The following is a 15,935-nucleotide window of genomic DNA, read 5'->3' as shown; positions in this document are numbered from 1 at the left end:
CTTTGTCATAGTTTGATAATTGTGTAGTTTAGAGTAATTATCGAGGTTACCTAGCCAGCAACACTTTCAAACAAAGTCAACAACGCAGCCACTGCTAGCTAGCCTACTTCACCAGCAGCAGTACTGTATCATTTTAGTCAATAAGATTTTTGCAACGTAAGCTTAACTTTCTGAACATTCGAGACGTGTAGTCCACTTGTCATTCCAATCTCCTTTGCATTAGCGTAGCCTCTTCTGTAGCCTGTCAACTATGTGTCTGTCTATCCCTGTTCTCTCCCCTCTGCACAGGCCATACAAACGCTTCACACCGCGTGGCCGCTGCCACTCAAACCTGGTGGTCCCAGCGCGCACGACCCACATGGAGTTCCAGGTCTCCGGCAGCCTCTGGAACTGCCGGTCTGCGGCCAACAAGGCAGAGTTCATCTCAGCCTATGCTACCCTCCAGTCCCTCGACTTCTTGGCGCTGACGGAAACATGGATTACCACAGATAACACTGCTACTCCTACTGCTCTCTCCTCGTCTGCCCACGTGTTCTCGCATACCCCGAGAGCATCTGGCCAGCGGGGTGGTGACACTGGAATCCTCATCTCTCCCAAGTGGACTTTCTCTCTTTCTCCCCTGACCCATCTGTCTATCGCCTCCTTTGAATTCCATGCTGTCACAGTTACCAGCCCTTTCAAGCTTAACATCCTTATCATTTATCGCCCTCCAGGTTCCCTTGGAGAGTTCATCAATGAGCTTGACGCCTCACAGTTCTGGGTGACTTTAACCTCCCCACGTCTACCTTTGACTCATTCCTCTCTGCCTCCTTCTTTCCACTCCTCTCCTCTTTTGACCTCACCCTCTCACCTTCCCCCCTACTCACAAGGCAGGCAATACGCTTGACCTCATCTTTACTAGATGCTGTTCTTCCACTAATCTCATTGCAACTCCCCTCCAAGTCTCCGACCACTACCTTGTATCCTTTTCCCTCTCGCTCTCCTCCAACACTTCTCACTCTGCCCCTACTCGGATGGTATTGCGCCGTCGCAACCTTCGCTCTCTCTCTCCCGCTACTCTCTCCTCTTCCATCCTATCATCTCTTCCCTCTGCTCAAACCTGCTCCCTCCCAACCTATCTCCTGATTCTGCCTCCTCAACCCTCCTCTCCTCCCTTTCTGCATCCTTTGACTCTCTATGTCCCCTATCCTCCAGGCCGGCTCGGTCCTCCCCTCCTGCTCCGTGGCTCGACGACTCATTGCGAGCTCACAGAACAGGGCTCCGGGCAGCCGAGCGGAAATGGAGGAAAACTCGCCTCCCTGCGGACCTGGCATCCTTTCACTCCCTCCTCTCTACATTTTCCTCTTCTGTTTCTGCTGCTAAAGCTACTTTCTACCACTCTAAATTCCAAGCATCTGCCTCTAACACTAGGAAGCTCTTTGCCACCTTCTCCTCCCTCCTGAATCCTCCTCCCCCTCCCCCCCCCCTCCTCCCTCTCTGCGGATTACTTCGTCAACCATTTTGAAAAGAAGGTCGACGACATCCGATCCTCGTTTGTTAACTTGTTATGGATAGGGGGCAGTATTTTCACGGCCGGATAAAAAACGTACCCGATTTAATCTGGTTATTACACCTGCCCAGAAACTAGAATATGCATATAATTAGCTTTGGATAGGAAACACTCCAAAGTTTCTAAAACTGTTTGAATGGTGTCTGTGTATAACAGAACTCAAATGGCAGGCCAAAACCTGAGAAGATTCTGTACAGGAAGTACCCTGTCTGACCATTTCTTGGCCTTCTTTGTCATCTCTATCCAAAACAAAGGATCTCTGCTGTTACGTGACACTTTCTAAGGCTCCCATAGGCTCTCAGAAGGCGCCAGAACGTTGAATGATGACTCTGCTGTCCATGGCTGAAAAACAGTAGCGCATTTGGTAAGTGGTCGATCTGAGAACAATGAGACAGGCGCGCGCGTGCACATGAAGAGTCCATTTTAGATTTTGAGTCTTTGAACGGAAAGGACGTCTCCCGGTCGGAATATTATCGCTTTTTTACGAGAAAAATCGCATAAAAATTGATTTTAAACAGCGTTTGACATGCTTCGAAGTACGGTAATGGAATATTTAGATTTTTTTTTGTCACGATACGCGTCTGCGCGTCACCCTTCGTCACCCTTCGGATAGTGTCTTGAACGCACGAACAAAACGCCGCTATTTGGATATAACTAGGGATTATTTGGAACCAAACCAACATTTGTTGTTGAAGTAGAAGTCCTGGGAGTGCATTCTGACGAAGAACAGCAAAGGTAATCCAATTTTTCTTATAGTAAATCTGAGTTTGGTGAGTACCAAACTTGGTGGGTGTCAAATTAGCTCGCCAGTCACGGGCTAGCTAATCTACTCAGAATATTGCAAAATGTGCTTTCACCGAAAAGCTATTTTAAAATCGGACACCGCGATTGCATAAAGGAGTTCTGTATCTATAATTCTTAAAATAATTGTTGTGTTTTTTGTGAATGTTTATCGTGAGTAATATAGTAAATTCACCGGAAGTGTTCGGTGGGAATGCTAGTTCTGAATGTCACATGCTAATGTAAAAAGCTGTTTTTTGATATAAATATGAACTTGATTGAACAAAACATGCATGTATTGTATAACATAATGTCCTAGTAGTGTCATCTGATGAAGATCATCAAAGATTAGTGCTGCATTTAGCTGTCTTCTGGGTTTTTGTGACATTATATGCTAGCTTGAAAAATGGGTGTCTGATTATTTCTGGCTGGGTAATCTGCTGACATAATCTAATGTTTTGCTTTCGTTGTAAAGCCTTTTTGAAATCGGACAGTGTGGTTAGATAAAGGAGAGTCTTGTCTTTAAAATGGTGTAAAATAGTCATATGTTTGAAAAATGGAAGTTTTCGGATTTTCGAGGAGTTTGGATATTGGAGTGGTATTCCGCTAGCGGAACGTCTAGATGTAAGAGGTTAAGTCAAACGACACCGCTGGTCCTGCTCACACTGCCCTACCCTGTGCTTTGACCTCTTTCTCCCCTCTCTCTCCAGATGAAATCTCGCGTCTTGTGACGACCGGCCGCCCAACAACCTGCCCGCTTGACCCTATCCCCTCCTCTCTTCTCCAGACCATTTCCGGAAACCTCCTCCCTTACCTCACCTCGCTCATCAACTCATCCTTGACCGCTGGCTATGTCCCTTACGTCTTCAATAGAGCGAGAGTTGCACCCCTTCTGAAAAAACCTACACTCGATCCCTCCAATGTCAACAACTACAGACCAGTATCCCTTCTTTCTTTTCTCTCCAACTCTTGAACGTGCCGTCCTTGGCCAGCTCTCTTGCTATCTCTCTCAGAATGACCTTCTTGATCCAAATCAATCAGGTTTCAAGACTGGTCACTCAACTGAGACTGCTCTTCTCTGTGTCACGGAGGCTCTCCGCACTGCTAAATCTAACTCTCTCTCCTCTGCTCTCATCCTTCTAGACCTATCTGCTGCCTTTGATACTGTGAACCACCAGATCCTCCTCTCCACCCTCTCCAAGTTGGGCATCTCCGGCGCGGCCCACGCTTGGATTGCGTCGTTCCTGACAGGTCGCTCCTACCAGGTGGCGTGGCGAGAATCTGTCTCCGCACCATGTGCTCTCACCACTGGTGTCCCCCAGGGCTCTGTTCTAGGCCCTCTCCTATTCTCGCTATACACCAAGTCACTTGGCTCTGTCATATCCTCACATGGTCTCTCCTATCATTGCTATGCAGAAGACACACAATTAATCTTCTCCTTTCCCCCTTCTGATAACCAGGTGGCGAATCGCATGTCTGGCAGACATATCAGTGTGGATGACGGATCACCACCTCAAGCTGAACCTCGGCAAGACGGAGCTGCTCTTCCTCCCGGGGAAGGACTGCCCGTTCCATGATCTCGCCATCACGGTTGACAACTCCATTGTGTCCTCCTCCCAGAGTGCTAAGAACCTTGGCGTGACCCTGGACAACACCCTGTCGTTCTCCACTAACATCAAGGCGGTGACCCGATCCTGTAGGTTCATGCTTTACAACATTCGCAGAGTACGACCCTGCCTCACACAGGAAGCGGCGCAGGTCCTAATCCAGGCACTTGTCATCTCCCGTCTGGATTACTGCAACTCGCTGTTGGCTGGGCTCCCTGCCTGTGCCATTAAACCCCTACAACTCATCCAGAACGCCGCAGCCCGTCTGGTGTTCAACCTTCCCAAGTTCTCTCACGTCAACCCGCTCCTCCGCTCTCTCCACTGGCTTCCAGTTGAAGCTAGCATCCGCTACAAGACCATGGTGCTTGCCTACGGAGCCGCGAGGGGAACGGCACCTCCGTACCTTCAGGCTCTGATCAGTCCCTACACCCAAACGAGGGCACTGTGCTCATTCGCCGCTGGCCTGCTGGCCCCCCGACCTCTGAGGAAGCACAGTTTCCGCTCAGCCCAGTCAAAACTGTTCGCTGCTCTGGCACCCCTATGGTGGAACAAGCTCCCTCACGACGCCAGGACAGCGGAGTCAATCACCACCTTCCGGAGACACCTGAAACCCCACCTCTTTAAGGAATACCTGGGATAGGATGAAGTAATCCTTCTAATCCCCCCCCCCCCTAAAAGATTTAGATGCACTATTGTAAAGTGGTTGTTCCACTGGATATCATAAGGTGAATGCACCAATTTGTAAGTCGCTCTGGATAAGAGCGTCTGCTAAATGACTTAAATGTAAATGTAAATATAAACCAGGTGTGTGTGAAGACAAGACAAAAGAAATAGAAAAATGAAAAGTGGATCGATGATGGCTAAAAGACCGGCAACGCCGACCGCCGACACCACCCGAACAAGGAGAGGAACCAACTTCGGCAGAAGTCGTGACAGTCGGACCGCGGAGTGAAGGAAAAGCAGCCAACAAGTGCTCAGCATTTGTGGGAACACCTTAAAGACTCCTTAAAGACATTCCAGGTGAAGCTGGTTGAGAGAATGCCAAGAGTGTGCAAAGCTGTCATCAAGGCAAAGGGTGGCTATTTGAAGAATCTCAAATATAAAATATATTTTGATTTGTTTAACACTTTTTGGTTACTACATGATTCCATATGTGTTATTTAATGGTTTTGATGTCTTCACTATTATTCTACAATGTAGAAAATAGCAAGAAATTAAGAAAAACCCTTGAATGAGTAGGTGTTCTAAGGCTTTTGACCGGTAGTGTACATACAGTATTTTTATTTAACTTTGATTTACTAGGCAAGTCAATTAAGAACAAATTCTTATATACAATGACTGCCTACCAAGAGGCGAAAGGCCTCCTGCAGGGAATGGGGGATTACAAATAAAAATGTAGGACAAAACACACATCACGACAAGAGCAACACCACAACACTACATAAAGAGTCCTAAGACAACAACACAGCATGGCAGCAACACATGACAACACACCATGGTTAGCAACACAACATGGCAGCAGCACAACATGGTAGCAGCACAAACATTGTACAAACATTGTTAGGCACAGACAGCAGCACAAAGGGCAAGAAGGTAGAGACAACAATAGATCACGAGATGCAGCCACAAGTGTCAGTAAAGGTGTCCATGATTGAGTCTTTGAATGTAGAGATGGAGATAAAACTGTCCAGTTTGAGTGTTTTTTTTTGCAGCTCATTCCAGTTGCTAGATGCAGCGAACTGAAAAGAGAAGCGACCCAGGGATGTGTGTGCTTTGAGGACATTTAACAGAATGTGACTGGCAGAACGGTGTTGTATATGGAGGATGAGAGTTGTAGTAGGTATCTCAGATAGGAGGGCGTGAGGCCTAAGAAGGTTTTATAAATAATCATCCACCAGTGGGTCTTGTGTCGGGTATTCAGAGATGGCCAGTTTACAGAGGGGTATAGAGTGCAGTGATGTATCCTATAAGGAGCATTGGTGGATAATCTGATGGCCGAATGGTAAAGAACATCTAGCTGCTCGAAAGCACCCTTACCTGCCAATCTATAAATTACATCTCTGTAATGTAGCATGGGTAGAATAGTCATCTGAATCAGGGTTAGTTTGGCAGCTGGAGTGAAAGAGGTGCGATTACGATAGAGGAAACCAAGTCTATATGCAACCTTAGCCTGCAGCTTGGATATATGCTGAGAGAAGGACAGTGTACCATTTATCCATACTCCCAAGTACTTGTGTGAGGTTACTACCTCAAGCTCTGAACCCTCAGAGGTAGTAATCACACCGGTGGTGGGCATTCTTCTTACCGAATCACGTGACCTTTGTTTTGGAGGTGTTCAGAACAAGGTTAAGGGCAGAGAAAATTTGTTGAACACTAAGAAAGCTTTGTTGAGCGCTTCCTACTGTCTGAGCTATGTTGTTGATGTAAATTGATTAGAGTGTGGGGCCTAGGATCTAGCCTTGGGGTACTCCCTTGGTGACAGGCAGTGGCTGAGCCAGTCCGTTGAGTATTGACACTTTTGTCCCAACACTTTTGATAAACAAGGCAAGATAGAAATTGGGTCTATAACCGTTACGATCAGCTTGATCGCCCCCTTTAAATAAAGGATGCACCGTGGCTGCCTTCCAAGCACTAGGAGCCTCCCCAGAGAGGAGAGACAGGTTTAAAAGGTGAGAGATAGGCTCGGCAATGGTAGGGGCTGCAACCTTAAAGAAGCAAAGTTCTAAACCATCTGACCCAGATGTTTTTTGGGGTCAAGTTTATGGAGCTCTTTTAGCACCTCAGACTCAGGGACTGCCTGCAGGGAGAAGCTGTGTAGCGGGGCAGGGGAAAAAGAGGGAGGAGCATCAGGGCTAGTAGCATTAGAAGCAATGGGAGAAGAGGAAGTGTTGGACAGGCAAGGAGGCATTGCTGAGTCAAATAGGAATCCTGACTTGAAGTGACGATTAAAGAGCTCAGCCATACGCTCCTTGTCAGTAACAACCATATCATCAACATTAAGGGACATGGGCAGCTGTGAAGAGGAGGGTTTATTCTCCAGGTCTTTCACCGTTTTCCAGATCTTCTTGGGTTAGATCCACAGAGAGAGAACTGCTCCTTAAAGTACAGTAACTAACGTTGGCCTTCCGGATAACCTGAGTGCACTTATTTCCTATTTGCCTGAACTTATTTCCCATTTGCCAGTCAGCCTAAGTATTTGTGTGCCGAGCCTTTCGACAAATGGTGTTCTTGAGGTAGAGTAACTCTGCCAGATCACGGTTGAACAAAGAACTGAACCTGTTTTTAATTCTCATTTTCTTTATGGGGGCATGCTAGTTAACAATACTACTGAAAATATTAAAAAAGAAGGTCCAAGCATCTTCGACAAAGGGAATCAAGTTGATTCTTACGAGGTGAGCACACCACCCACTGCTTCCGAGTATATTTCTTGCTAATGTTCAGTCTTTGGATAACAAAGTTGATGAGCTCAGAGCATTAACATCTGCTAATCACGTGTATGTGACCAATACAATTTGATTTGAACACCCAGCAACAGTCAACAAAGAGCTATTTGAAAGATGAATGCTTAAAATCAGCAAATCAAATTGTTTGGGGACAGACTTGGTGGAGAGCACTGAAAGTGTTCCTTGGTAAAGATTGCCACTCCACCACATTTGGAAGATCTGTCCTGCAGAAAAAGGTTATAACCAGAAACGTTCAAATCCGTGTTTTAGAACACTCATTCTTAACCACGTCTCAGTAATGACCAACACATCTGGATTAGAGCTGTGAACCCAGACTTTCAATTGATCCATTTCAGGTAATAAGCTTCTAGTGTTAACTTGAAGAAAACCCAAGGTTTTCCGAGGGCAGAAATCACTGAAGCCGAAATCTGAGAACAAGTCAGAATTTGGGCTAGCAACAGTAGACAGGTCAGAGCGTACATGCACATTTCCAGATATCATCAGCAGTAATACAATTTGGGCATGGCAGAGAGGGAGAGCTTTTCTGTGTTGATTTTTTTATGGCATTTGACTGTGCATCAGATGGCAACAAGATTATACTGTACAGCTATTTCATCAGGTAACATGAATACACAGCCGGTGAGAGTGGGTTAGAATGGAAGGCCAAGAGTCATACTGTAGGAACTGAATGTCCAGAGGTTTTCAGTGTTAGTCATCATTTCCTCTGACATGATACATCAGGCCCCTGGCTAGTCACTGACCATACGCACACTCACTAGACTATATATACAAACCATATACACACTCACACACACTACATTGACACTCCCACACAAAACCCACACACATACACTACATACGCCTACACACACATAACACACACACTCAGACCGACACAAGACAAACACACATGTAAACATATTACACACACATTTTCACACTCATCATTTGCTGCTGCTGCTGCTACTCTGTCCTTTATTTTACTCTTATTAATATCTATCCTGATCATGTGCATAAGCTCTAATATGCATATGGATGTTTTGAATTAATCATCACCCGGGAAAGCACTATCCATTTTGTTGTTAGGCTTTGAAACAACATCCACAATGACCATGTTTTACACTCAGTTTCAACCTGCTGTTGAAGTTCTTTCTTCAAATTGATTAGCCTTCAGTGAGGTGAGTTTTAAAAGTACTGTACACCTACTGTTTTGTTGATGAGTGTTTGATGGGACTTTCAACTGCATTTGCATTGATGTCAGAGTGGTTAGAGTGACAATAGAAAACTGAGTTCCAGCCCATTAGGACCTGATGGTAGTTAGCAAGTTGGGTACTACAAAAGCATGCCCAGAGTGCATAAAAGGATATTACAGTGACTCACCGGTCACGTGGAATTTTACTGCGGTCATGACTCATGACTGCAGGTGTGGCAGTAATATGGTCACCGTGACAGCCTGATGCCTAGTCACTATACCTTCATGTACATACTGTGTCTACCTAAAATACCTCATACCTTTTGTGGAGGCTAATTTCTGTATTACCAAATGAGGAGAAACAAACTTCACACACCAGTCAGAGTTATACTTAAACTACATTTATAATAATAAGAGCTTTGCAATAGCATTGACTTTCAATGATGCAACATTTCTAATGAACCACTGAAAAGTGACAACACAAAAGTACAAAGATCTTTTATAGCCAAGATACACCCCTCTCAACCTATATGACGAACAACAGGTACATAGAATGGTCACAAGGTTAAGATTTGTATGAAAGGTATCTATAATACATAGCAGACAGCAACTGCTGTGTCAACAGTTTTCATTGTAAAGACCAGTGTCTGGTCCTCCTACTCCAAACTGGAACGTCTCTCCCTGGTACGGTTTAGAACAGAACCATTAACTCATGTTCTCTGGAATGCTCTTTAGGCTTTATTACCCAAAGACATCGTAAATCTCCTCTGTCAGTGCTATCTCATAGAGGCCCTCCTCAGTAGAACACACACACACACACAATAGTTAACAGAATTCTGTCGAATAAAACAACCATTATAATGCAATACAAGCATTATAACATAATCTTGCAATTTCCACGACACTTTGCACAGTGGCATTTAAGTTTCTCACTTATGGGGTGTATTTGCAAATACAATACTGCAGTATTTACTATATTTTAAAAAGTGTACTGTTTTTGCGGCCATTACTGTAGTATTTACTACAGTGTTTTTTGTGTGGATAATACAGTAGTATTTACTGTAGTATTCTACAGCAGTGTTTCCAAACCCCGGTTGTCGAGTACCCCCAACAGCACATTTTTTTATTGCAACCATGGACAAGGACTCCTGATTCAACTTGTCAATTAATCATCAAGCCCTCAATGAGCTTAATGAGGTGTGTTTGACCAGGGCTACAACAAAAATGTGTACTGTTGGGATTACTGGAGGACCAGGGTTGGGAAACACTGTTCTACCATATACTGACATTCTATAATAAAAGTTCTACACATGATCGAGGGATACTAAGTACTGTAGTATTCGATAGTAAACTGTAGTATTTTTTTCATGTGGGTACATCTCCTTATTTTCCCCGCTCCATTTTGTCTTCAGGATGGCCATAGCCAAGTACATCCCGTGTCTGGGGGTGTTGCTGTGTGTACGTAGACGTGACCTGCGCTCCGCCGACAGCAGCTTCATGTCCACCAGACGCTCCACTGTCACCAGCCAGACCTCCGACATCAGCGATCGCTTACGCCGCACCAGCACCGTCAAGTCCCGCCTCTCCTCCGCCTCCGACAGCGAATCGGTACGGAGAAATATGTCCTGATACTTGTATGTGTCTGTTTGTCTGTCCAGGTGTCTGTCTGATGGTTATGTAATGGTCCTTCTCCCAGGGCTGGACAGATACTGAGGCTGACCTCTCCAGTATGGGCTCCAGGCCGGCTAGCCGCCTGGTGTCCTGTGATATCAGCAAGGACACAACCGAGCTCCCAGCCCTCAAGCCTTACAGCTCCTCCAGCTTCAACTCCAAGATGAAGAGCCACGACTCTGGCATTTTTGAGAAGGTAACTAACACATCAGGGCAAGGTCAAGTCAAGCGGCAAGTCTACTCTCTGTTCCCTTCCGCATGTTTGACAATGTTCTGAATGCATGGAGGATATTTTGGGCTCTAAAGGCAGAACGGTGTGAATGGTTGTCTAACACGGTAGAGGTCAGTAAGAGTCAACATCAAGTTTAAAAAAAATAAATCTCACCTCACTTTCACTTATGTGTTATAACCCTGAAGTATAGAAATAAATCACACAGAGATGTAGCTTCGGCTTCAAGTCACTTGTAATGAGTGACCTGGGAAGCCCCATGCGCCCCTATATGAATTCCTAGTTATAACCAATCAAACTCAGATCAGACATCAGACAATAGAGCACACAGATCATATTATCAACGTTTAGATAAATGAATAGCATATTACTTACTGGTATACATTATGATTCTGTATTATTATTTTGTTATTATTAAGACACTTTTAATTCTATCACATGCTCTACTCCCAACATCAATACACGTTAATCTCACCAATGGTGCCTAATATTCAGTGCCTCAACCTGAGAAACACCTAATCAAACAGTAACACCCTTGAATACAGCTGCACCAATCTGTCTTTACTGTAATGCAATAAGACTAGGCAAGAACTAAGTCCAAATTTCCATCAGAAAGGATTTCTCTCTAATCCGCCACAAATCTAAATTCTAAGCTGTTGGCCTTTATAAAATATTGAATTTGGCCTTTACTACTATAGCCCATAGAAAAGTGTTAAATAACACATAAATGGCAAAAAGAAATCGTAAGTAATAAGGTTTTGAAGTGTATGTCCTATATCTAGGAGATATAAGAAAGCCCAGGAAATATTTAACCCCTTTTTTTTGTTGGCACAAAACTATTTCCATACTTCCATTCATTTGTATGGGTTACCTTTAGTTTGTAGCCCAAATGTTTTGGATGCTACAGACAAAAGTTGGCACATCAGCGTTACCAACTTCAGACGAGCCCTGTAGGGCTTGTGGGGATCGTAGAACAAAACGGCGAACACCACCATGTTTGTGAGAGTCTCCCCTTTCAATAGAGTGGTCATATTAGTAGGCCAAACCGCTCAGATGCTACAGACGTTTTCGTGTGAATACAGATTTTCGTGATGTCTTCTGGTCTGACAAACAGCGCTGTAGCTCTGCCATTTTCCACAGCAGATGCGGAAGGGCGACATAGGAGGATGTGGTGGATTGAGACGCAGCCCGTGCAAAAAAAAAACAGCTATCTAACTTAAACTGATGGATTTTGATGGGATTTTTTATAATGTTTCTTAGATTGACACACCGGTCCGTCAATAGACATTAGGGGGTTAATTAAACCATATTTTGGCTTGGAATGCACCCCTGGATATGTGTGAGCCAATTGCATGGCTCCTAAACTAATCTGGCACCTCATTACAGACAGGATGTTACAATGGATCAACTGAAAATCACTCCAGGGAAGAAGCTCTAGGAGGGCTTTGCAGTACCATAGACATCTAATTGAATTATGAAATGTTTGAAGTCTGTTTTCATCTTATGGTGTCTTTCAGTGTTATCATTTAAAATGTGATGGCATCTGTTAAGGCAGGGTTTTACTAACTGTGGAATAATGTACCTCCATGGGGCACAGTCTTCGTAGAGGCAATCTGTATCGGAGGATTAGAATCCATTTGATAAATTCATGAGTATATAGTAGACATTTCTGTAAAGCGGGTATATAGATATATGATGGGTGTTATCAGGGTTCATGACTAAGAAAAGTTGTCTTTAAAATGCCTCAAAAAATGTCTTTACAACATATTGTTATAAAATGATACAATTATTGATAGAGATTCGATCTCACTGTTAATTAACTGTCCCCCTTTGGTGCATTTGCCCTTGTTCACTCACTCTGAAAAGTCAAATCAGTTTTAGATGTCTTTCATCTGGGTTGGAGCCGCAGTATTACAGTATTCAGAGGTTTGACCCCCCCAAGGCACTTAGGGCTAGATTCTATCAGATCCGCGCTAGCCAACATCCACATATCAGTTGATGTGTTGGAGGTGGAGCCGTGTTAGAGCCGTCACAAGCGGCTCCTTGCGTTTCCTTATCGCAGACACTGCCGTTGGATGCAGTGTCCATGACAAGGTAACGAAGCCACAGCCGACTTTATACACTCAAACACTCAAATGCGTGATGTTCTATTGTCTACACTTTGATTAGACTGATAGGCTATAAACCCCTTCCCCCCCATCCAAATTCACACGACAACATGCATTAGTCTGTCATTATTTCTATCATCGATAGAGCCTACACTTTCTATCTCCCATTTGAACTTCTAATGCGGTAGGAATAAAAAGGAAGGAAGGGAGTGGTTGACACCCCAGAGCAACTGCTCATCGATTTGTCAGCGCCATACCGCAGTTGCACCTAAAATACCGCCAAAACATCCGCTGAGTGGATGTCGGCCAATGCTGGTTTATGCTCGATCTGAACTATGCATGAGAGCACCAGCTGTTCCGGACTACTGTGTGATCAGTCACCGAAGCCCTTTTCTGCAGTCAAATTACCTTGTGGCCTCATGGGTGAAACATTATTAATATTTTTCATAATTTCATAATTAATAAACATTCTCTCAAAAAAGCTGCTGAAAATCCGGTGTTTCAATGTCAAACGGTTTTGTTATATTTCAGTCTTCTGAGATGTGTATTATTGGGATGCAAACTCAAAATGTAATACATTCAACTCTATATCTGGTACAGGTGTCTTCTTTTTTTAAAGCCCATAACCATGTGTCTGAGGTGTTTTGTTTTGTTTCAAAATAAATTTGTTTAAGACTACCAAGAAATACTCTGTGTGACCCTGTTTTAGCCCACTGCAGTAAAAAGTTAAACAGGTTAACATTCACAAGGCCACAGAGCCAGACGGATTACCAGTGTCTTCACTGATATTTTCAACCTCTCCCTGACCGTCTGTAATGCCTACATGTTTCAAGCAGACCACCATAGTCAATGTGCCCAAAAACACCAAGGTAACCTTTCTAAATGACTATCACCCCATAGCACAAGCATCTGTAGCCATGAAAGGCTTTGAAAGGCTGGTGATGGCTCACATCAACGCCATCATCCCAGACATTCTGGACCCACTCCAATTCGCATACCTCCCCAACAGATCCACAGACGACACAATCTCCATTGCACTCCACACTGCCCTTCCCACCTTTACAAACACCTATGTGAGAATGCTATTCATTGACTACAGCTCAGCGTTCAACACCATTGTGCCCTCCAAGCTCATCACTAAAATATGGACCCTGGGATTAAACACCTCCCTCTGCAATGGATCCTGGACTTCCTGACGGGCCGCCCCCAGGTGGTGAGGGTAGGCAACAACACATTTACCATGGTGACCCTCAACACAGGGGCCCCTCAGGGGTGCGTGCTTAGTCCCCTCCTGTACTCCGTTTACCCACAACTGCATGGCCGCACATGACTCCAATACAATCATTGTTTACACACGACACAACGGTGGTAGGCCTGATCACCGATGACGATGAGACAGCCTACAGGGAGGAGGTCAGAGACCTGGCAGTGTGGTGCCAGGACAACAACCTCTTCCACATCATCAGCAAGGCAAAGGAGCTGATCGTGGACTTCAGGAAACGGAGGACCGAGCACACCCCCATCCACATCGACGGGGCTGTTGTGGAAAAGGTCCAGAGCTTCAAGTTCCTCTGTGTCCACATCACTAAGGAGCTATCATGGTCTACACACATCAACACAGTCGTGAAGAGGTCACGACAATGCCCCTTTCTGACCTTAGTATGAGGTCATTTTTCCATAGTAGATTGGTCAGGGCGTGACAGGGGAGTGTTTTTGTCTATGAATTTTGGGTTTTCTGTTTTCTATGTGGGTTGTCTAGATTGTCGTTCTATGTTGTATTTTCTATGTTGTGGCCGGATATGGTTTCCAATCAGAGGCAGGTGTTTTCGTTCTCTCTGATTGGAAGCCATACTTAGGCAGCCTGTTTTTCATGGGTTTTGTGGGTGGTTGTTTTCCGTTTCGTTGTTTGTACCTGACGTGACTGTTGTTGGTCGTTCTGTTATTTTGCGAAGTGTTTTCATTAAAAGTAAATATGAGCACTTCACACACCGCATTTTGGTCTCCTTTAGACGACCCTTATTACACCCTTCCACCTTAGGAGGCTGAAAAGATTCAGCATGGGCCCTCAGATCCTACTGTATGTGCTATGTGCACAGCCAAACAATGGAAATTATGGATTCGACTTCCACTTTCCTTCCCTACTGCAGCGTGCTGGTGGCAAATTTGCCAGATTAAATTATTTGAGAGTCCGTTTATAAAGTATAAAAGTCACGTAAACAAGTGTATAAGTGTCATTTTATATTTATTTAATTCAAGTTCACTATTGTTAGCTAGACAAACCTACTAGTAGGCTAGTTCTGTTATGATAATAACGTTAGCTGTGTTGTGGTAATGTTCTTTAAGGCCCAGGCCATCCAGCAAGCCAATAACTGTAACTATAATGATAAACTATAGGCTACATAACTATATAACGTTGGTGAGCATCCACACTAGAGGAAAGTTTATCCTTTTAGAGTCCTGCACCTGTTAATCAACTGATCAATGCATCCTACGTGCCTCTGCCTATAAGGTGGTACCACAAGATATTCATGAGGTCTCTAACACGTTCCGTGCGCGAGCGTTGCAAAATAAATGTACACATACATGTTATTCAATCATTTCATCCTAACTGCTCGTGTACGTTTGCGTAGCCAGGCACTAAAATAGAACATGGTTCTATTTTTGATGCATTACGTGCTGCAAGTCCCACCTCTGCCATTTCCTCATTGGTTTTTAGGAGCATATACCCACGTGGGTGATTGAAATATGTACTGAGGTCCACACTCCAGTCCAGTTGGTAGTGGTAATGTACCTTACAGTTGGTTGCCAACCACCATATAAAGTCCACAGAAGAAGAAGAGATTACTAGAAACTAACTAGGTTTCCCCTTTATCTGTAGATTAACTGTTGGAGTAGAGAACACACGATTTTGTGTTGACTCAATGGGTAACAATTCTAAAAAGATACAGAAAAAAAGTACCTTGTGCATTTCAGGTAAAAGAACAACCCAATGTTTATGTCCCAGGACAAATTAGCTAGCAACAGCAAGCTAGCTAGCTAAATGTCCATGAATGTTTAATGTGTTTCAACCTGTCCCCAAATTAATATAGTTGGTTCTGTGTTCGTTTTGATATTTCAACCTGCATGTTCTGATTGCGACTGGTGTGGATGCTGCACGCGGACGCATGCGTGGCCCCGGTCTAGTCAGCATTTAACACACAGATACTGGTTCAGAGTGACCATTCAGTGCTTTCAGTGTTCATTGTCGTAGTGACAACTGCAAATAATACTACATATAGGCTTAATGAAAAATAATATAGTAACTCTTATATAAATGTAACAATTCAAAAGCAAAAAATGGCATTTAGCCTGCATCT

At 44.2% G+C, this 15,935-nt stretch overlaps 1 protein-coding gene across 2 annotated transcripts in view; it reads left to right on the top strand.

The window, feature by feature from the left end:
• Positions 1-15,935, top strand: part of opn4a (opsin 4a (melanopsin)) — an 85,132-nt gene that overhangs the window by 55,416 nt on the left and 13,781 nt on the right. For both annotated transcript variants that reach the window (NM_001279057.2, XM_014201341.2), the window contains 2 exon segments: positions 9,984-10,179; positions 10,268-10,438. In NM_001279057.2, the coding sequence (NP_001265986.1) occupies positions 9,984-10,179; positions 10,268-10,438 (367 nt within the window).

The sequence above is a fragment of the Salmo salar genome, chromosome 01 (assembly GCF_965601325.2).
Source record: "Salmo salar chromosome 01, fSalSal1, whole genome shotgun sequence".
NCBI lineage: Eukaryota > Metazoa > Chordata > Actinopteri > Salmoniformes > Salmonidae > Salmo > Salmo salar.
Note: the sequence above shows the minus strand (reverse complement) of the source record. Positions and strands in the feature narration are given on the sequence as shown.